General features: G+C 42.7%; 1 protein-coding gene across 1 annotated transcript; it reads right to left on the reverse strand.

Annotated features, from left to right (window-relative positions):
* Positions 1–2,559: 2,559 nt before the first annotated feature.
* NMT1 (N-myristoyltransferase 1) lies at positions 2,560–20,937 on the reverse strand. Its single transcript, XM_061590472.1, has 12 exons — positions 20,761–20,937; positions 16,016–16,124; positions 15,445–15,589; positions 14,821–14,939; positions 13,251–13,342; positions 11,377–11,493; positions 10,624–10,794; positions 10,015–10,123; positions 7,288–7,458; positions 5,495–5,662; positions 4,844–4,981; positions 2,560–2,917 (listed from the first exon to the last, which is right to left on the reverse strand). The coding sequence occupies exons 1-12, from the start codon at positions 20,865–20,867 to the stop codon at positions 2,897–2,899; spliced, it is 1,467 nt and encodes a 488-aa protein (XP_061446456.1). The 5' UTR covers positions 20,868–20,937; the 3' UTR covers positions 2,560–2,896.
* Between the last annotated feature and the right edge of the window lie 1,824 nt (positions 20,938–22,761).

Raw genomic sequence — 22,761 nt, forward strand, 5'->3', positions numbered from 1 at the left:
ATAACTGAATGCTCCTCCATACAAGGAGTCCCTCCATCTAGAAACTTGATATGGAGGAGTTCTAGCCCAGTCTCCTCCCAGATACGCTAGTTTTCTATATGGAGGGAGATTTTGTATAGAGTATTCAGTTATGTGAGCCTCTGCACTGGAAGTCTGAAGAGATATAGGTAGACTACAGAATCTGTGGCCTCATATAGTACTGGATGCCAACTCCCATCAGCCCCAGCCAGCATAGTAAATGGGTCAGGAATGAAGAGTTATAGTCAACATCTGGAGGACCACAAATTCCCCATCTTAAGAATATAGACACAGATTTACCACTATGACCCAGGTCTAAACTACAGGTTTTGTGGCTGACATTTCAAACCCTAAATAACTTGGGACCAGGATAGCTAGCAGACCACCTCCCGCTACAGACCAAGCTATTTTCAAAATCATCTGAGGAGAGACCATGTTCCATTGTCACTTGCCGACAACAGGGAAGCAGGCCTTTGCAGTGACAGCACCCCCTGTTTGAATGCCCTCCCTTGGGTAATCATGTAGAGATAGTAATGACCTCTAAATGCCTCTTAAAAACCCTTTCATTTTTGCTTTGTACACTTCTTAGTTTTATTTGTGATACACAGTTGTGTTCAGTTTTTATCTAATTTTTAGGAAATGTTACTGAATTTTGTCATATTTTTATGTGAACTGCTTAGAAATTTATATTGTGGTGTAATTTTTAAAATAAAATAAATGTAAAAGCCATTCACTTGGCAAAGACAGAGGTACACTTTTCTATTAGCTGAACTAGGACTCTTGAGGAGAGCAGCAGTCTCTCATCACAAGTGCCATCTATAGTTTTCACAGGGTCAAGTGCCTACTTTCTCAAATGGCACCACTTTAAGAAGTCATAGGCTGCCAACAGCTCTCTTTTTCTCTTATTTCAATGCCCCAGCCTCTTTTCAACCATCCTTAACTTGGCTTTCCAGCAGATCATTTTCAATGGCATGCAGATACAGAGAAGTAGTAGCTTGTTTCCCTGATGGAGAGAGCTTGCCACTGTAGTGGAACTTGGAAGAATCTTCTCTAGGACAGGGAGGTTACTGGCAAAGATCCATCCATCTTGTTCACTGTACTGGTAGCAAATATGATTTTAGAAGATGACAGGAAGGGTGGGCACAGGAAGGCAAATCACCCTTTTCACTGGGCAACTGGAAAACCTCTTCCCTTCAAGTGGCCACTGAGCAGAAGCCCTGATCTTTCTAACTTGCTAATATACCTTGCTAACAGATGAAAAAAAGTGGACTGCCTTCAAGTTGATCCTGACTTATGGCTACCCTATGAATAGGGTTTTCATGGGAAGCGGTATTCAGAGGGGGTTTACCATTGCCTCCCTCTGAGGCTAGTCCTCCCCAGCTGGCTAGGGCCTGCTCAGCTTGCCACAGCTGCACAAGCCAGCCCCTCCCTTGTCTGCAACTGCCAGCTGGGGGGCAACTGGGCTCCTTGGGACTATGCAGCTTGCCCACGGCTGCACAGGTGGCAGGGCATGTAACGCCTGAGCCACTCACTGTGGGGGTGATCTTTAGCTGGCCCTTGACACCCAGGAGACATGAGGGGGATATGAACTCACAGACTCTGGACTCCCAGCCAGGCTCTCCTCCCCACTGTGCTAACAGATACCCCAGCAATATAATAGGTTCCATTTCCCAAAGAAGACATTCATCAGTGAAACTCAGTTATGGACAGCCATTATCACTCCGGCTTGCATGAAATTCTCAACGATTTCAGTGGCATAATTGCCAGCAATGTTTCTCATGCTACAAACACGTTCTTTTCAGGGATAGACAATACAAGCTGACTTTAAGAGGGACTGTTGGTTGACTTAAGCAGGAGGGAGATTCTACAGCTCAGGAAAAACTGGAAGAATGGTTGGTGCATGAGATTGTTGTTGGAAAACAGAAAAGGAGGACGAGAACAGAGCCTGTGGGGGTGGCGTTTTAGTTCAAGATATTGCTAGCCCCAAATAAACATCTCTTGGAGGAAATTTTGAAAAATTGCTCCCATAAAACAAGGAATGACCAATATGGATTCTATGAGCCAGAAGGCACAAGCTGTTAAGAGTTGGGCGAGTCGAGTGTTGCCACTACAGACTACAGTACAAGTTTAGGACTGGAGAGATGGGATGGCTACTTCCCACAAGGGTTCAGTGCTGCTATATTTCTTTTTAAGAGAAAATTTGAATAGGGGATCAAGCACTTTAGCCCTTTGCTCCATGCACAGGGCAGAAAATTGGACTTCAAAAAAACCCAACTTACCAGCATAGGCCAACCACATCAGAGAAAACTCACACCGAAGCTCAAATGTGTTTTGAGGGGCACAACCTCGCACTGGATGTAGCTGGGTGTTGAAATGTTCCACACTGCACTCTTAGCTCTAACTGTCCTTTTACTGGGGATGGGGAGGACAAGCTGTCTGGGCCATTTTTTTTAAAAAAAACACGGTATTTCTAAGACAGAAAGCTAAGCATCCCAATGCTTCCAGTCCCAGTTCAGGTGAACAACAAACATTGTTAAAATATAGAATATATAATATATTTTTTATTATTATTCACCCGTTAACTCCAATATACGCCAATTGTGAGCTAGTTTTCAGCAGTTACATTCCCTTGATCATGTTTGTATGGGGAGGGAGAAGGGGCGAGAGGCCAAGTGCTGATGCTAACATGTTGGCGCACACAGTGGCACGCGGCACAGTCATCAGAAGTGTCAGTGGATGGTTCGCATGGCCAGTGTAGTGGGGCACCAGCTCCTCCGCAGGAGGGTTGCACTTCCATGGAAATCTGAACGGTAAGGACCGGCAGTTCCACTCTAGCCCAAGTCTTCAGCGGCTCTGCCTGCACTTCTCCAGAGATTGGTTACTGCAACACTAGGCCAACCTAGGGAAATGCCCAGGATAAATGGACAGGTTAGGAAAGATTAAGGATTTTTGCTGCTGCTTGTATGAATGCAAGTGGTCCAGTTCACACAAGAGGCAGTGTTCTCCAGCAGTTAACGGTTTTGAGCATGGACAGGTCATCAAGACGCACACAGAACTCAGGCCAATTCCATCTATAAATAGGATTATTCAAACTTTATCTACCAGGGTGGCAGTATGAAGATACACGGGCAACACTAAAAAGAAACGTATGTAATCTGATTCCTTGCCCTTGTTAGGTGTGAATTGCCTCTACAAGAGAAACACCTGTGCGAGCTCAGATTCTTTTAGAATTCTGGAGAAATCCAGCTTCAAAATTCCAAGCCCTTGCAATTAGTGATCAGTTTGAAAGAAGCACAAAACTGGAGGGGCTTTGAGGTAATCAAGGTCAACCCTTCCACTTGCTAAATAAAAGAGTTCTGCAAATTCAACATCTCTCCGTACATCTCTATAAAATTCCAAGGGCTACTTCTGTGTATTTTGGAATCTCTGCTTCTGAAGTTTTTTTGGATCATAGGATGGGAACAGAGGGTTGGGATTCCTGAAGCAGGAAGAGCAGGAAGCCTCTTGAGAAGGAGGAAGAGACACCAAGGGGCCACTGGTGTGGGGAGGGAGGATTGGGGCCAGTGATTTAGGGTTCATCAAGGTGCAAGGTATCAGATTAGGGCATGGGGGACCCACTCCACCCCACCTCAGCCACAAAGCTCACAGCTTGGGCAAATCAGCTTAATATTACCTCAAGAAAATTGTAAACTGATATATATGCAAAGAAATGCTAAAACCCAGGAGCAACAACAGCAAATACAGTAAGTCTTTATTCCCAACCACTAGAAAATTCATCTGGATCAGATTCTGTCTAAAGCGTTTAGCAGAAAGCTCTTTCTAATCTTTCCTGGAGCAGAAGGGCTTGGAACTTGGGGTTTGTCTGTTTGGACTTCGGCTGAAAGAAAGCAAAGTTCTTCAGAATTACATTGCAACTGACAGGTCACATTGGCCCAGTTTGGCCATAAAGCTAATCAAAACCACGTTTTAGCACAAATGGACCATTTCCTGAACCAAAGATCATCATATCCACAGCGGTCCTCCCCTGGTCCTGCTGCTGGTGCGCTACCCGGGGCCAAGCCATGGTTCAGCTTAGCGTTATGTCCAAATCCCAGCATATGGTATGTATGTGTCCCCAAGGCAAACCACAAGTGGTAAATCAAGGACAAACCATGGTACAACTTGTGGTTTGTTTAGAGTGAAACAAACTGTAAGACCAGGTTCAGACATAACACTAAGCCAAACCACAGCTTAGCCCTATGCAGCCCAGCAGTGGCAGGATCAGGGGAGGAGCACTGCAGCCACCATCTTCTGTCTGGGAGCTTGCACATTTGCTTGTTCGTGCTAAACCAGGGGTTCCCAAACTGTGGTCCATGGACCACCAGTGATCCTCGAGCTTCGTTCAGGTGGTCCGTGACATGTCTGTATTAAATATTCATATTGATTTTAATTGTATTTTAATTGCTTCTTTTGTTTCTTATATTGCATTACAATCTGAATCCTATGGAACGCAAATTGTAATAGAATAAAACATAAGAAGCAAAAGATGCAATTAAAATACAACTAAAAATCATACAGCATCTAGCACAATACATGGCAATTGCTACAACAGGCAGAAAACTCATTAAGTGATCTGCCAAGACATCAATTTTCAAGTGGTCCATGGGGAAAAAAGGTTTGGGAACCACTTTGCTGAGTTATTAGCATTATGTGCAAACTGGGTCATTCAATGCTGCATAACTCAACTTGCACCATAATTTGGGAAATTTGGAAGCCCCTTCTCTTAGGTCACTTGCCTATCCAGAGTCAGACCTTCCAAGACACTGTATGACAATAATCACTTTACCTTCTCTGGTCCCATACTAGGGCATTTCCAATTGTAGAGATAATACTGCAAATTTCCATCTCCAATCCCAAATTTCAGCTTGTCCAGGAAGGTCTTGTTCTCCATGAGATCCAGTGCATTGAAAACATCAAAACCCTTCTGCACAATAGAGGGTACAAAAGACAAAGACTCCGTTTATTTGTATACATTCAGAAGAAATAGGCCACATTTTTTCTCAAGAACCACGAGAGCCAGAAACTTGTTTTAACCCCCCCCCCCCAAAAAAAACCCCTCATATTCAGGATTCTCAATTTTGTATTGCTCTTCAAGTCTCCCTCTTATAGCTCAGGATATATGTACCTGGCTCCAATAGCTGAGAAAACAGTATTATTTTCTTAGCATGTTTTTCCAAATGCCACGTCTAAGGCAGGGATAGGGAACCTGTGACCCTCCAGATGCTCCTAGATTCCAACTCCCATTAGCCCTAGCCAACATTTCTAATGTCAGGGATGATGGGTGTTGTAGTCCAGGAACACGTGAGGGCTACAACTTCTCCACCCGCAATCTAAGAAAGAAAGAAAGAAAGAAAGAAAGAAAGAAAGAAAGAAAGAAAGAAAGAAAGAAAGAAAGAAAGAAAGAAAGAAAGAAAGAAAGAAAGAAAGTGCAGCTTACCAATTTAGCCAATATAAGGGCATCATTCATGAGGTCGAGAAGTGGTGTCTTGGTGTGGACATTGTAGAAGGAATAGGCTGCCTTCAAGCTCTTGTGGGTAGGATGATTCATAATAGTGGAGGGCAGGGTGTAAAAACTCAGGAAGTCTGTTACCTCCCCATCAGTGTTCTGGAGGAAACAATGAGATATGATTTAGGATTACAATCCCAGACTCTCGAGATCATTTTTGTCAATCTTCACTTGCAGGGAAAGCAATTGGCTTCACCCACAATCAGGCTTGTCCTCTCACACTTAGCAGGCTGAGGAGGTCTGAAAGGTCCCTTCCTACCTCTCTCCAATTGCAATATAATTCTGGTCTAGACAGAAAGCAAAATTAGATTTATTTATTTTATTTTATTATTTATTTATTAAATTTATATCCCACCCTTCTTCCTGAGCATACGATGAGTGGTGGCAACACCTGCAATCAGGACTGGATCTCCAAAGATGGAGAATTACATTTTTGTATGTTTGTTGATGTTCTTCTTACTTTGCTTCTTTCCTGTGTTACTACTTTCTACAGAGAATCTAACCTAGAAAATTATGTTTCACTCGTTATTCATCCTAGAAATCTGTGTCAAATGTATTTTTATTATTTTCACAACCTTTTTATTTGTCAATGTCATACGATGCTGAAGACAGCCTTTTGTGTTTCAAACTGAAGGTTATAACCTATTTCTATTCTGGGTGCATTAACAGTCGAATCTGAAACTGCAAGCTTGATGCAAAATCAGACTGATTACAGTATGTTGCTACTTAAGCAATGAATCTACCTGTTGGGGGGGGGGAATTGGCCTGCGCATGCACATGTTCAGCCTACTATACTTAAACCACTCCAGTTAAGGAAGGGTGGGCATGGTCAATTAAAAACAGCACACCTAGAAATCTGCTAGAATATATTTCACCTCCCACTGTTTTATCTTGTGCAACCTGAGACACTCCTCATGTCCGCTGGAGACTATTCTGCAGAATAGTCACTGCCATTATTCCACAATTGTTTTTGAAAGTTTTTAAGTGTAAATTATGCAAAGTGTTGATGTACTTCACATATTCACAGAAACAGAAGCAAAAGAAAATGATTTACCATAGGAAACTTCACTGAAATTGCAAAGTAATTCAAAAATATTTAAAGTGAATATATGAACTACATCATCTATCTTAATATTGTTGCCTTCTCCCTGCTAAAACAAGATCAGCACAGCACATGGCTTGTTTCTGTTATTTGGGATGATTACAGGTGCTGTCACCACTCACCATATGCTCAGAGGCACATTACCAAATTCTTCCAAGCTACATAGAAAGTGGATTGGACTGTGAACGACCAACCCAAAATGTGTTTGATTTTTACAAATTTGTAGGGCAGTACAATATCAGAAAGGCCAGGTCTCCTGCTCCCGATTCATTCACTATAGCTGCCCAATTTCCCTACTTTTAAAAGTCTGATAGAAATATCTGTTGGCTATAGGTACATTCTCACCTCAAAGGTTTTTTTTGCCTTTTAGTGAATATAGAGATGTGAAGGCCCAGAAAAATTAGGAAAAAAACCCTTGTTTTTTCCATTTTTTTCTAGGAAATTTTTAGAAAAAGACAGAAATGCCCATCCCTATTTTTTCCCCAGACCTTCACATCTCTGATTTTATGTTTTATTCTGGTTCATGCTATTTCACAGGACAGGGAAGAGAGACCATGCAGAGCATCACAGTCCTTTCTCTCTGATGTCTGCTAATTGACAGCGGAGCGAGAGGGAGCCTTACCTCAACCACAAATGTGTCAATGATGTTGGGCTGGGGTAGAAACCAGTGCTCCACCTCCTCCTCATTCATGACAGGGGTCAAGTGGAACTGCTTCAGATACTCAGCCAGAAGTTTGTGCACAACAGGGATGTCTTTGTGCTCCATTGGTCGCAGCCCTGTGGTCTTTGGAGTCTGGGTGGGTGGGAAGGAGACAGACAGACAAAGGGGGCTTGCTTAGAAAGGATTTAGTTATCAGAGAGCACGTCTGATGGTGAAGGAAGAACTTCAACTAGACTGCTGGTTTCAACTGTACCCTGAGGACCGTTGGGAGATGGGCTGTAGCTCTCTGGTAAGTGCATGCTTTCCATGTAAAATGTCTAACATTCAATCCCTGGAAACTCTAGGTAGGTCTAGAGAAGGCTCCTGTCTGCACTCCTGGGAAGTCACTGCCAGCCAGCATAGACAATACTGGCAACAACAACCTGCCTAGACACAGGGCAGCATCATGCCCCCTAAACGGAGAAAGTTTAAAGGCTACTAAACAAAATCCTCAGGTACCCTTTACTACCATGTCCTCCTCCAATGGTACCTGAGCAATCTATTCTCAAGTTGTTTGTGGCTGTTGTTCAGCTCCGCTTCTGCGTTGTGCCCCCTCCCTCCAATTTGACAGCCACAGATAAATCTCATCAGGGATTGCATTACACTGTCCTCTGCCTCCCCCTGCTGTGCAATGCCACTACTGGGCTGCATAGCATCAGTGCCAAGAAACGTAGGCACAGGGTCCCAAAAGAAGGAAATTAAATGGAGAGGGCTTCTGCACACACATCTCTATAGCTGGAAGTTACGCTCGTAGCTTCGTTGCTCAGACTGAAAAGATTGTATTTGTCCAACCATATATCCCAGGCAAGTGGCTTGTTGAGAAAATCATTTTGGTGAGTGTATGCGTGAGATTCAGAGAATTAGGGAGCAGTCACATAAGGCTGTTTCTGGGGACCAAGTATACTTAAGGACATTTTATCTCCTCCAGCCACACCCAAAGAGACTTTGTGCTAGGTCACTGCCTGTTGACAAAGAGGATCAATGGGAGCTTCCACAACCCAAGGCAGGGTGCTAGTACTGTAGACTTGTCCAGAGTCACACCAATACCTCTTTTTCTGGAAACTATCATTGCCCTTCTCGCTTGATAGATTATCTCAAAAGATGGGTCTTAACTATTGGGGCAGTGTGCATGGTATGGTTGCCACAGAATCACCACTTTAAATCCTGCTACACAGTAACTGTTACCATGTGGTACTCAATCCCCTGCGTGCCAGGGCCACTTTGCAGACTGGAGGATTTCTCTCCACCTTATCTTAGTAAAAAAAAGTAGTCCATGGGGGGAATTACCCAATCAGCACAGGAACAGTTGCGAACTTGGAGATGGCTGCCTGCCCAGCAGTTCCACATGGCAGCTGAGGTGCCAGCACAGAGCTGAGCTATCTTACAGGCACCTGATACTCACCTCAATTCAAAATGTAAACACTCTTTATGTTTTCCCCCAGGAACTATAGCTGACTAGCAAAAAATACATTGACACAAAAACCACATTTGATCAACTGTGGAATCATAACGGTCTTTAGAATCGGCGAAATCAGGATTGTCCATCTCCTAGTGCACTTCTGGTCACCCTATACAATTCAGACTATAGTGGAGCCATAAGTAGGCAGAATGGTGCTTCCAGAGCTGGTGACTCAAGTAAACAAGCCACAAACTCCAAGTGAGGGCAAAAAACATCCCTGCTCTGACGCTGAGGAAAATTCCTAAAGTGGCAGTCAACCTCAGTGTGAGCAGACCGAACCCACAGGAAATTTAATTGGGGGAGGGGCATCATCGCCATATCACCCACCTTGTCTCTTGATCAGCATTTCCAAAATTTCCAATATCCGGTGCTCATTTTTCTTCTGAATTTAAATGTAGGCACACATCACTCCCTAAAAGAAAACTTTCTGGGAGGTATAAATGAACTCTCTACCTTCAGGGGAGGTCACCTCATGCGCAATTCACATTTGTGGGTGTGCCTTTGGATTTGGAAGGAAACAAGCCCAAAGCTGTCATCCAGACACCAAGCAAGCAGCTTCCTCCCAAGAGAGCCGCTTCTGGGATGTCTCTGCCCCAAGAGCGACTAAATGGTCCAATCACAACTGGGTGCATAGATGTGGCAGAATTACCCGCCCAATGAAGAGGCTGATTAGAGACAAGGCTACAACAATATCTTATGCAGCAGGCAAAGTTCGCTGCAGATAGATGTTTTGGGCTCAGAGAAGCCTGTAATTATTTCCATTATTTCTTTGCAATACATGAACAAATATCTCATGGCACACTACCTCTAAATGCAGGATAATCTCTGGTGCTAACGAGGAAGCAGAATGGGGTGGAAAGGAACAGAAGAAAGAAACAAGATAGGATGCTGAGATGGGATGGGGGAGAAACCTTTTCTGACTTACAAGGCACACAGCTCAAGCTTCAGCATATAGCTCACAAGGTACCTCCCATTATTAGATCCAGTCTGGTTTAATCCCAGGTGAAGTTCTGCACTTAGGTCTTTTGTGTATGTCTATGCGTCCAATGAGGAGAAATAGTCAGGGTCTCTGCATGTTCCAAGACTTCTTGCCTCACACATGTGAGGAAGAACAGGACAATCTACAATCCCTACTTGAAAGATTCTTATACCAAGGGCCCATTGAGGTTACTGTCCTGCCCATCACAGACCTCTGGAAGCCGATAGAGCTTCATGGTGCGTTGCATAGTCATGTTCCTGCTCAGGTGGGAAAACTTTACTTCAATCAGCTTGCGTGGATTCAGGGACCGATGCCAGTACCTGCCAAAAAGAGGAGACTTCCAGGTTATTCATCCCATTCACATCCCATCCTTCCTCTGTGGAAGCCTTAGTAACTTGAATCTCGTTGGCAAGGTCTAACTCAAGGCATGTTTTACTCCTATGCCCAAAAAGATATATCAATTTTTCCTCAATCAACCTGCCAGAACGGCAGACATTCTCCTTGTACCTGCAGGATAGCCCAATTATTTATTCCCAGCATCCCATCTTCCCCTTTATCTAGTTAGTTATAGACTAGAGATGGAAGTTTGCTTTCTGAGCAGCGATGATACTTCTGGAATTTCCCCACACCCGTCACATCTGCAGCATGGGCATCATGAAAAAAGGAGAGTTTCTGAATAGAGGCTGCCTCTGGCAGGGCAGTTTTGTAAACAGACAAGATGCTATTGGAGAGTCAACATTAGTCAAACAAGTACAGAACTAAGAGGGCGATATCTTTAAGACTACAAAATGAAATTCAGCTGAGACACATTTACGCTTACCTGCAAGTCCCAACAGGTTTTGGTAGCACTACACCAGCAGTGTACACAGCCTGGAAAATCCCCTCCAAGTGGACCCTTCGGGTAATCTCCCGGATCAGAACAGGTGCCACCCGCTTGGAACGCAATTTCTTGTGCACACAGAGGAAATTTATCTCTACCATCTTCTTTTCCCTTCAGAAGAAAATGGGGAAGAACAGCTCGTCAATCACATTTTGGAAAGCAATGTGTAGGAAAGACATCTGCGTGTCCAAGATTTAAGTCTCATTTCTGCACTTGTTTAGTCCATGCCATCTCTCCCCCCCGGCCCAGCCTAAGATATCTCCTTGCTCCCTACATTACACTGTCCTGACTTAACTGCCACTCCCCAATCCAAGATGCTTCTTTGTGCGTACACTCTTCTATTGTGGTGTTTTCAGTCAATATTCCGTCTCACATACATCCTGTATAAAGACCCACAGAGCCATGGAAGAAGATTCTAATGACTAAATAATTTATAAAGTGAGAGATGTTGGGGGTTCAATGCCTGCTCACTTGTTCCATATGGCTATTTGCAACAAAAAATCAAAAAGATCTGGACATAGTCAATAATCCTCTGCTTATTGGGAAGCTAAGTCAAGCCAGTAAAAAATGGTTTTTGGTCTGAGCCCTGGCTCAAATTAAAACCTAGCTTCAATCCACAAAAGACATCCAGAGCTAGGGAGAGTGCCGTCTTCTCAAACTAGAGCACAGATAGAAATGCAAGACATGACTTACGCATCATATATATGGATAGTAGCAGGAATACCACTGATGAAACCAACTAGTTTCTTGCTCGAGATGACCCTCACGCCACAGTGCCACTGGGGCAACCAGCCTGGTGGACGCAAAGCCCTGAAGAAAAGACATGGTCTTGATAAGAAGTTTCAATTCAAGAGCCCACAATACATCACTGATGAAGCACAGATCACTTTGGCAAGTAATAAGCATGGGGAAAGACCTCTGCAAAAGACATTTCAGGTTCAGGAAATAATACCAAACTGGAAGATAAATTTGCCATGATTGTATAAACAGAGGATGGGCAACCTGCAGCTGTCCAGATTTTGTGGGATCAACTCCCATCTGCCCCAGTCAGCATGGCCAATGATCAGGTAACAAGACTTCTAGTGATCTGGGAATGAAGCCTTGCATGACAACACAGAAGAATAAATTATCCTTGTGTTTCATTTGCATAATTACACAGGTTGCAGAATTCAGACTTTCTTGGTGTACCGAGAAGTGCCTTCTTCACTATATTGACTCAATGGCTGGCTTAAGCTTAGAGTGCCTTTCTGACTCCACAAGGCCCAGCTTATCCCAAAGAGCCACAATATATATATGAATGTGTGAACTATGAGGCCCTATGAAAACGGGCAATAGATGTCCTGACCTGACACAGATAGCTGGAGTTTACTTCCTGAACAATATGGGAACATCACCTCTACATTCACTCTACCACAGTCTGGCCCTGATCAATGTGTCCTAATGTTTTCTCAAGCCTTTTTAACGGCTGGAAGGAAGGGCGGGATATAAATAAAATAATAAATAATAATAAATAAATAAAATAAAAATAAAATAAAATTGGTTAACACAACTGACATTATTTTACTGGATGCTGGGGATTGACTATGTTGGATTTTATGAATCAGTTTTATTGTACTATTGCTGGGTTGGTTTTATGGCTTTTTATTGATCATTGTATGTTATGTTTTAATTTTGTCTATTTTACTGTGTGTGAGACACCTAGGTTATTTTTTTTCAATCAGGCAACTGAATAGATACATGAACAAAGAAACACAAGACATTAAGGGAATTAGCCAGTTTACACAGGGGCTGCCCCACTGGCTGCATCTGGTACTATTACTTGCCCTTGGAAAGTCTTCTCCCAGTGGGTCATTTTTACTTGAAAGACAATCCTCCACCTCCAGGTGGTTCTGAACAAGCCCTCTTCACTCAGTCCCTCTTCTCCTTGACACACACAGTGGAAAAGTGACTATTTGTCCCCATTGTCATATGCTTACCTGGAGGAAGCTAGGCTGCTCATGTATTTGTGTGCGAGAATCTTTAAATTGGGAACGTGCCTAGATTTTCAGATGTACAGGCAAGATGGAATGAATCTTCCGCTTTTCACATGTCCATCTTGGAATTAGGATAAACTACTTCCTTGGAACAGCATTGCGACAGGAGAACGTGCAGCCCAGAATCCCCCCCCCATGTGCTCAGCACTCTTATATTATTAAATTTCAGAGAGGCAAACAAGAGAGATGAAACAGAGGCTTGCTTAGCAGAGTATGGAATATCTGTTACCTTGTTTTGCCTAAGGATATCTCCTACAGTGCATCCTATCCCTCATAAAAGATGCCTTTAGCCTTCAGAGAAAAGGCTCCACAGACGGGGTAGCAGTGACCCAAATGCAAACGTGTTAGAACCTTGGGTCAGTATGAGCCCAATGCATGGCACTTGGGTCAAGATTTCAGTTATCTCAGCTTAACTTTTGAAAGGAAGCAGTCTTAATTTTTATGCATTCACCTCTACACCGGGCTCCTGAAAAGGAAGAAGGAAAAAACAGATGGAGATCAACAGAGAGATATTCAGACCGATCCGTAACTCACCATAGGAGGAACTCTGGTGAATAATCAAACCGGAACATGTTATCATCATCTTCCACGTAGTTCTCATTCAGGAGAGTGTACAGCTCTTTGAGCTAAAGAAACCAAAAGAGAGAAGTATAATCTGCTTAATGGGGTAAAGCTGCCTTTTAAGAGAACAGCATTATCCAACAGGACGTTGTTGCAATAATTATTAGAGGGCCACTACAAAGAAAACAATCAGCAAACTAAAATAACATTAGACAGAGGTCTGGGAAGATCTGAGTTCAACTTCTACCTGTGGTCTTTAGCAAATCATTATTCTCTCAATACCCCTCCCGAAGAAGAATCCCAAGGACCTCCTAAGAACCACCTTGTGAGGTACTAACATAACAAATATTGTTAAACAGCACGTAAATTAAAACAGCTATACGATGACTGGCAGTAATTTATGGATTTAATGGTATAAGAGTGTCTTGGCTGTAATGTATCCTCTCATTTAATTTTTGTTTTAATAAGAAGAGGCAGCTGCATTCACACACAATGCTAAACTGTGGTTTAGTGGTACGTGGATAAGCTTCCACAAGCTTCAGCACAGCACTGGACTCCTGTGCTCTCCTGTCCCACATGGCTGGGAGGACAATACTTCTTGTGCTGGCTTGTTGGGTTGTACAAACCAGGAATCTTGGCTTAAAACAAACTCTTGGTAAGTTTCACAAAAAGCCAACTTCAAACTAGGAGTTATGAAGCTGTCTCGTTTAACTAACCAGAGCTTGTTTTCAACCAGGATTCTCAGTTCATATATGACATGACAAGCTGATGTTCTTTGAAATCAAAACCATCTCTGCAGAAGTCCTTCTCCTGGCCACACAGTGGCAGCAGAGGGGATTGGGCAAGCCCAGTGTTTTGCCTAGGTTTGCTGCAGCTTGGTTCAGCATTATGTGTGAATGTAGCCCACATCTCAAAATTTTTTAAGAGGTAAAAAGATCAGATCAATCTCTTTTACAAAAAGATTGTTGTATTATGAATGTGTGTGTTCAATTTTATTTGTACCTTTTAATATCAATAATAGGTTTTTTTTTAAAGTAAAGAAGTCAAATAAAATTGATGCTTAAGGTGCTGGAATGCTCCACAGGCTCAGCAGAAACCAGTTTGGGTCATAAAGCGGATCTATAGCACAAATTAGAACAAAATGGAGAGAAGGGAACAAGGCATGCCAATCCAGAGATAGAGAGCCAGCTGACTCAAGCCAGCCAGCCAAGCTTAATGCTATAAGGCTAATTCCATGACAAACTTTACCAAAAAAAAGGAGTTCAGGAGCTGGGGTGGAGAGGAGAAAAGAGGAACAGCAGCTTGGTCAAAATTAAGATGCAAGACGCAAAGCCAGCAGCTTGTGCTTAGAACAGACAGGGAAAGAAGAGAAATATGGGATCATCTAGTGAAGCTGTGAAAAGCCTTAAAATGCAAAGGACCAGAACTCTAACATTGATGCCAAAAGCAACAACTGAACACCATTGTAGCAATGGGGGTGGGGAGAGACATGATTTCAAGGAGAACCTCCTAGGATGGTTAGTTCTGCCGCGTCCCTACTCACCACACCTCGGTCCCCCAAGTCCAGAGCATCCCACATAAAACCCTGAGGCAAGGTGTAGGGCTCCTGGCGGATGTTGTCCTTGTCTGGTTCAACAGGTCCATGAGTGTTCACTACTTCTCCTGAGAAAGAGGAAAGAAAGAGGGAGAGCAAGTTGCCTCCATGCCTGGTGAATAAGTATCCAGCTGGCATTTCTAGACCTGCCTGGTTGCACATGCATTTCCACATCTTGTCTGGGCCGCTTCAGCTTCCTGACTCCTATTATTCCAGATCCCATACATTACTTACCCAGAGAGCTAGTTGGGTCTTCTCCACAGCATTGCTGTGAGGACCCACGTTCCTTTCTTCTTTTCCAACCTACCTGCAATTCCATCTCTGGCACTAGAACATCACTTCTCACACAGCTTGACTCTTTCTCCCTTGCGTAATTTACACACTTTCTTAAGAGTTGGGGATGTAGCATAAGAGGTAGAGTGCTGCTACCTGCTCTCACGTCACTCTATTACAATTTCATTGCTCTAATAGAGGTATGTAACAGTCTCAAAAGATTGGAGAGATCTTCCAGCCTCCCTTAGGTGAGCGAAATAGAAGAGAGGAAAGGGGAAGAGGCACTATTCACATATGTACCTAATTTGGGGACTGGTTGTGTGTCCCAGAACTGATAGCTGCGCTTTGTGGCTTCTTCCATTGTCTTGGCAGGTCCTTGTCCTACTGAGAAAAGTTCAATAGCTTTTTGAATCTCCTGCATCCTTTCTGCTGGCAATGAATTCACCTGAAAATACACCAAAGGTGGAATAAATCAACGGACTAGCATGTGTTTAATTTTTTGTCCTGGATATTCTTCTAATTTTTTTTTATTTAAACCCTACACCTCTCCCCCACCCCTCATATTCCACATCTACCCGCACTGGGAGCAAATAAATGTAAACATGACATGGTGGGTCAACTAATCCCCAGGAACTCCTCTCCGATGGCAAGTACCACTTATGACTGTTTGTAAACTGTGGGAAGTTGGGGAAAAGGCCACTCCAGCTGAAACCCATTTCCAAGGAGTAAGCCCTTTTAGTTTGGATCCCCAGTCCTTCCAAATTTAACTTTATGGTTATCCAGAAAGGAGCATAGTATCAGGAAGGAGAGGGAAGGTTCAACATGCCAACCTACCAACCAGTATTGCAGAGTATTTCCCCTCCTTTTTTACCTTTACTGATTGATCTTGGGCCAAATCAAGTTGATCTCCTTTTTCCTTCTTCCGTTTCTGTTTCTTTTTCTTCTTTTTACCCCCACCATCATCAGCTGGGCTTAAGCCACTGAGGAACAAAAGGAACATGACTGATGGGACTTTATAGGTTGACAGCTAAGAAAAGGGCTTGAAGATGGCAGGGCGGGGTACCAGGGTCACAATTTGATTCTGCCTGGGATCTTTGACAAAACGATTTGGGGAAAGTCGCTCTCTTGTTCAAGCTTAGTTCCTCAATGGAAGTTTACTGGAAAGTCACTATACTGACTCCTTACGCCATGTGATGCTGGAAGCCCAAATTCTACAAACCTCCATGGAACTCCAGTTTCATATTCATTCTTTTAATCTTGCAGTTTTCTAACTTTCTATCATTACAGTATTTTCCCCATGTTAATTTGTATGTCTGCCATTGAAACTCTTTGCATTACATAGGATTCTGGGGTATCTTCCAGGAAAGGTCTGAGGTTCTCATTTTATCATCCTCCAAACAGATTATGGAAATTCATAGTCTGCATATTTTGATAATTATTAAAAGTCATGTAACATTATTGGATAATTCTAACTCCCTGATCTAGTTTTGCTGGTCAGTATGAAAGATGTATTCAAATGCTGGTGAGACAGCTGCTGCTCTTTGTGTGTGTGTGAGACTTTGGATTACTTTTTCTTCTTTTCTTGCTGCTCTGCTCTGCCCTGCCCTGCTTTTGCATGCTTTTCCAAACTGAAGGCTTCAGTCCTACCCACTCTTAAGCAGAGCTTGGAAAAGTTACTTTTTTGAACTACAACTCCCATCAACCCAATCCAGTGGCCATGCTGGCTAGGGCTGATGGGAGTTGTAGTTCAAAAAAAGTAACTTTTCCAAGCTCTGCTCTTAAGTAACTATGTTTTTCTTTATTATAGGAAACTTAAGAGTAAAAATACACAAGAAATAGGCTGGAGGGAGCTAAAAGAAAAATATGTGATTTATTCTGTTAGTTCAAATTTTATTGTTTTAATTAATTAGATTAAGCAAATATATATATCACATCACTTTAAGATGTTTTCTAAGTTATTTTAAGTTGCTGTAGTTTGAGATATTATCTTTGTTTTATTTTCTATCAGTGCTATAACAACATTAAACGTTATACCTTTAATAAATTGTGTATTTGTTTCAGTTATAATTTGGTGTTTGTCGTTTTTAGTAACAGATTGTGTTTTCTTCGCTGTTCCACCAGGTTGCTGCTGAGCAAATAGAACCAGGGTGATGAATCCAATGACGGTTGATGCATAGGGCAGAGTTTGGCAGTGTATGCATGGGTCTTGATTGGATCCACTAATTTAGAATTCAGAACCTAATTTTTGGTGTTCAGAGCTGCAAGGCTATATGTGATTAATAACGGCGACAAGTAGGTACAGTAGAGCCCTGCTTCCCGGTGCTTCGCTTCCCGGCATTCTGCTAATGCGGCGGCTTTCGTTTTCTATTTTAAAGCCGATTTTTGCTCTTTTGTGATGTTTTCGCGTCATTTTTGCGCAACGGCCCCATTATAGTCTATGGGTTCCACTTTACAGTGATTTCCGCTTTACGGCGGGGGTCCGGAACGGAATCCGCCATATAAGCGGGGCCCTACTGTACCAGTTTTGGCTGGGCTATCTAAAAACATTTATAAACCAGTGACACTGATTGTGGATAGAGACAAGAACCCAAATAAAGTTTATGTTTTCAGGTAAGAAGCCTCCAGAAAGATGAGGCAAGTGATGCAACTATTACACCAAAGGCATTCATTCCTCCCTCTATCAGTCAGCCATCTGCTTGCATCACAAGATTGTTGTCCCCCTCCCATCCCAGTTCTAAGCAAACGTAGCAACAAAGGAGTGGAAAATCTGCACAAGCAACTTTGCTCCTTGCCAAAGGAGGTGAGCAAAAGAACTAATTACATTTGGCTGAAATTAAAGTGGGAAAATAGCTTTCCCCCTTGTAATCAACCCTTTCCTGTAAAGTATCAAAGAAAGCCAGAAGAACAAGTTCACACTGGGTGGTTTGACTCAATGTACTCCAACAGATGCGTTTTTCTTGACAACTGGGGTCTAGCTCAAGCTTGCAAACAGCTGATTACTTGTAGTGAGTGTTAATAGCCCATCCGCCACAATTTTTGGCCAGCACTGCTACGGGTATGTGGGGACACTATTAACTTTTGAAGACTTTTATTACTATTCTTTATACGGCTAAGGCTAACTGATCACTGCATTTGCAATACATTCCACCCCAGTTTTACCAACATAGTGACCCAGGACATTTTCTGCTTTTCCAATAAGCAAATAAGTCACGCTTGTGCTACATAATCTACTCTGCAGGCACCTCACAGCACAATCCAATTCATGTCTGTTCAGAAACCCCACCAAGTTCAATGGGACTTACTCATTGGTAAGTGTATAGGACTGTAGTAACAGACTCCTTATGCCATTAATTCTCAAACCATCTACTGTAGCACACGGATGTACTAGAAGAGAAATGGTAGTGGGTCATTAAAAAAAACTGGACTGCTGTAGCCTAGGAGCAAATCCTATAAAGCTGGCCTGAAAGGTACCTATAAGCCATCTAGCCCAGCATCCTGCCGTAAAAGTAGCAGGATGAATTTATTTAAATCAAGGTGATGTAAAGTGCGATTGATGACAATAACAAAAAAGGCTGATATAAATTATTCATTCTAATAAAGTTTCCCATTGGTACTTCATATACTCCTTAATGGTGCACACTAATTGATTAATTTACACTAAGGAAGGTACACTCCATACAATTAAATAAATTTAAAACTTGACATTTCTTATGACGCCCAGCAGCGATTAATCTTCTATGGCAAAGTCCAGGAATATAAATATGAACATAAAACTAGTCCTGTTGGATCATACCCATCTAGTCCAGCATCCCGTTCTCACAATGGTCAACCAGATGCCTATGGGAAATCTGCAAACAGCACATGAGTGTGACAACATTCTACTTGCTTGTGTGGTCCCATGGCATATCCCAGAGGAACATGAGGCAGCAACCTTCCTCAAGCTAAACAGATCTGGATATGATCAGTATCCAGATAGGAGGGTACTTATGAGCCCTGTGTACACCACCTTGAGTTTCCCATTTGAAAGAAAGGCAATATAAATGTAAATATTAATAGCATCAACAACTTACAACAACTTGCCAGTCCCTGGCCCTAAGTATCAAGTCTGCAACAATACAGTATATAAATTCTTGTACCACATTTATCATGCTTGACTGCTAACAGATATTTCTCTATAAATCTTTAAGTAAACAAGGAGCCTTCAACACGGTGTGTTTGATAGAGGACCAATGATTCAATTCTGAGAGATACATTTAGGTGCCTGATGCCTATTTTCTGCTCCTTTGTTCATTATCTAGTTCTCCTTTTGACTGTCTCCTCCACCCCTGCCAACTGCACAGTGCCTTCATCCCCTAGACCCTGTGTAAGATTTAATTACAGCCACACTGACCTTTCACTTGCCCCACAGATGCTGCATTCTATTGCCTGAATTTTCAGAGTGTTTGTAAATATTCTTTAATGTGATGTTTCTTTGGATGGTTATTGACAGAGAATCATTTATACCAGTTTTATAAATATATCATGGCAGGGACTCACAGGCTACAAATAAACTTAAATTATATAACTCTCATCAATATAATACCTCATTATAATATCAACAAATGTATCCCAGCCACACAGAGCACAGAAGTCTTACATGGATGACTCCTGATTAAAAAAAACAGTTACATGTTCTTATTGAAAAGGTACCTTGGGAGCAAAAAGAAGATCCTGTGGTTTCCCCAAAAAGTAATGGTATCTGGTATGAACATCCCCACTTGGCTGAATTTCTAACTGTCATCCAACTGTTAATGGTACACCATAAATGTGGAAACATCACCATTCTCCTTTCACATGAAACAACGAACCAATATTTCCCGAGATGTGCGGAACCTGATAGACTCACATACAGAGATGCTTTCAAATAGTTAGACTATGGCAGAAGCCTCATTTGGGTTGGGGCCATTTATGGGACTACCATTTTCGCTTTCACCCCCCCAAAACAGAAACTCTTTAGCAGCTTTGTGACAGGCATAAATCCAAAAGGTGCAGCTCCATGTAAGGGGAAAAGTACAAGTCTTGCATTTCTGCCCTTCATATAGCAGCTAAAGACACAGGAACTCACAACAGATAATTTTAAAAAATAATTTTTATGCTGTAGTGCTATGAAAGAATGGCATGCATTGCATGGTGCACGTTACAATACTAGAAGCCTGCATTAAAAATTGTCCCGTTTACTCACCCTACCCTATTCCTCCAGGCTGCCTCACCTACCCTCTCTCAAGTTAATGTTTTTCAGTACACTTCCTTCACACCTACCCCACTAGAACCCCCCCCCCGGGTTCATGGCAGGTCTTTCTATACATGACACAAGACAGGCCCGACAACTGCTTAATTTTCCCAGTCATACTGCTGTCAACAAAGGGGATAACTAGCGGGTCCCCCTTTTGGACTGGCAAAGCAACCAACAACTCAGAACACAACACCCAGTTCCCTCGACCGACCAAGTGTCACACACAGGGAAGCGGGCAGGGCCAAGTTTACTTTCCTCCTCTTCTCACCCCTTCCAATGGTATCGAGGGGCTCCCCTCGATAAGAGGGAGGAGGATCAAGGTAGCCAAACTCCGAACTACTTACCCTCGGTTGTAATTGTGCTCGTCCTCATTTTCACAATCGCTGCAGTGTTGCTGGTCATTCTCCTCTCCTGACGGTCGCCTCACTGCTGTCTCACTGTCGTCCGCCATCTTGGCAAAGGGCAGCTTTGCCGGCTGCCGCGTCTGCGCAGTGCCCAAAGCCAGACCGCGATTGGAGGCTCAGCCGCAATGCGCTATGGGACTTGTGGTTATCTTTTATAGTAAGGAGTCCTTTGGGCAAAAGCTGGTACCGGAAGCATAACACTCTTAGCCCTTGGGTGCGTGGAGAAAGGAACGGCTAGTTGAGCGTGCAGTGGTTGTCAGTGTTATACTAGGAGCTAAAGTTTTGGGTCTAATAATAATTTCAAGTAGGCTAATTGATCCTTAAAAAAAAAACCCAAAAGTTACAGTACGGTAATACCTTATATATCATAACCTACTAAAACTTGGCACAGTAGTGAAGAAACATGTCCCTTTCTGTTCTTTTGATTGGTCCTAATAAAGATACTTGCCTACTATTACTTTTAGATTAAGGCTGCAATCCAATACATATCTACTCAGAAGGAAGCTGCATTGGATTCAATGGGACTTACTCCCAGGTAAATGTGTATTGGATTGCAGCCTTAGTGGGCAAAACAACCCTATGCTGATTAATCTGGGAGTAACTCCTATTGAATGGGGGTTACTACTGAATAGACATGTATAGGATTACACATGCATTGCATGCCTGATAACTATTTCCAAGGAAGAAGGCTGGTGGGCAGATTGCTCTTGACAACCGTGTCCAATTAATCAAACGGGATACAAGAGTCAGATCTTGCTTTGAGAAAGAAAATCATAGGGCTCAGTCCTGGAACCTTTTATGCCTATGCTCTTCTCTAGTACTGGTGAAACAATAAAAAAGTGGAAATTGCCGCCGGGCATGTGTAGAGTGCTTTCCCATCACCACAAAAGTAGAGCACTCTCAGCTATCTGGCATTAAAAAGTATTGTAGGTTTTTTAGGCCAGAGTATGTAGCTTTTAGTATAACAAGTACTTGATACCAGACCAACAAGAACTTTTCAAGGAGAAGAATTTTAATATATATATAAACAGAACATAAAAGGATACATTCACTTCTAAGTAAAAATGAATATGCATACACGGGCAGAAACTCTAGGGAATTGCACACAAAGATTACCTATAACATATTTCATTCTACTGATAAGCAAGAAATGAAAATGAAATGGACTGCCTTCAAGTCGATTCTGACTTATGGCAACCCTATGAATAGGGTTTTCATGGTAAGTGGTATTCAGAGAGGGTTTACCATTGCCTTCCTCTGCGGCTGAGAGGCAGTGACTAGGCCAAGGTCACCCAGTGAGCTTCATGGCTATGTGGAGATTCGAACCCTTGTCTCCCAGGTCGTAGTCCAACACCATAACCACTACACCACACTCATCAATGGATTTTTATTTTATAATCTGTTGACTATAGAATAACATAAACGTGGTCCACTCTAATAAGTGCTCTACACATTCTGTATGAAATATAGTATGTTGAGAGCTAGTGCGGTGTAGTGGTTAGAGTGTTGGACTATGACCTGGGAGTCCAGGGTTCGAATCCCCACACAGCCATGAAGCTCCTTGGGTGACCTTGGGCCAGTCACTGCCTCTCAGCCTCAGAGGGAGGCAATGGTAAACCCCTTCTGACTACCGCTTACCATGAAAACTCTATTCATAGGGTGGCCATAAGTTGGGATCGACTTGAAGGCAGTCCATAACAAAATTTAAATTATGGGTAAGCATCTTCCAGACAAAGGAGGAAATGTTTCTGAAGTCATTTTTTGCTATTGATAACATAGCAGATAGTATCAAATAAATCACAGTTATGAACATATGATTTTACCTTATATTGAGTAAGACTGTTTAGTCCATCTAGTGTAGCCCATCACTGCTTCTTCTGACTGGCAGCAGTTCTCCAGGGCCTCAAGCAATTTCCCAGTCCCATTTACTCAAGATCCTTT

This window comes from Rhineura floridana, chromosome 11 (assembly GCF_030035675.1).
Source record: "Rhineura floridana isolate rRhiFlo1 chromosome 11, rRhiFlo1.hap2, whole genome shotgun sequence".
Taxonomy (NCBI): Eukaryota; Metazoa; Chordata; class Lepidosauria; order Squamata; family Rhineuridae; genus Rhineura; species Rhineura floridana.

What these genes read in the sequence shown, in the direction of transcription:
- NMT1 (XM_061590472.1), bottom strand. Translation starts at nt 20,867, where the DNA reads ATGGCGGACGACAGTGAGACAGCAGTGAGGCGACCGTCAGGAGAGGAG. An exon ending in ACAACCAGTCCCCAAATTAG is followed by an intron (nt 14,940 to 15,444) that starts GTACATATGTGA and finishes CCTCTTTCTCAG; the next exon opens with GAGAAGTAGTGAACACTCAT. An exon ending in AAACCTGTTGGGACTTGCAG is followed by an intron (nt 10,124 to 10,623) that starts GTAAGCGTAAAT and finishes TCTTTTTGGCAG; the next exon opens with GTACTGGCATCGGTCCCTGA.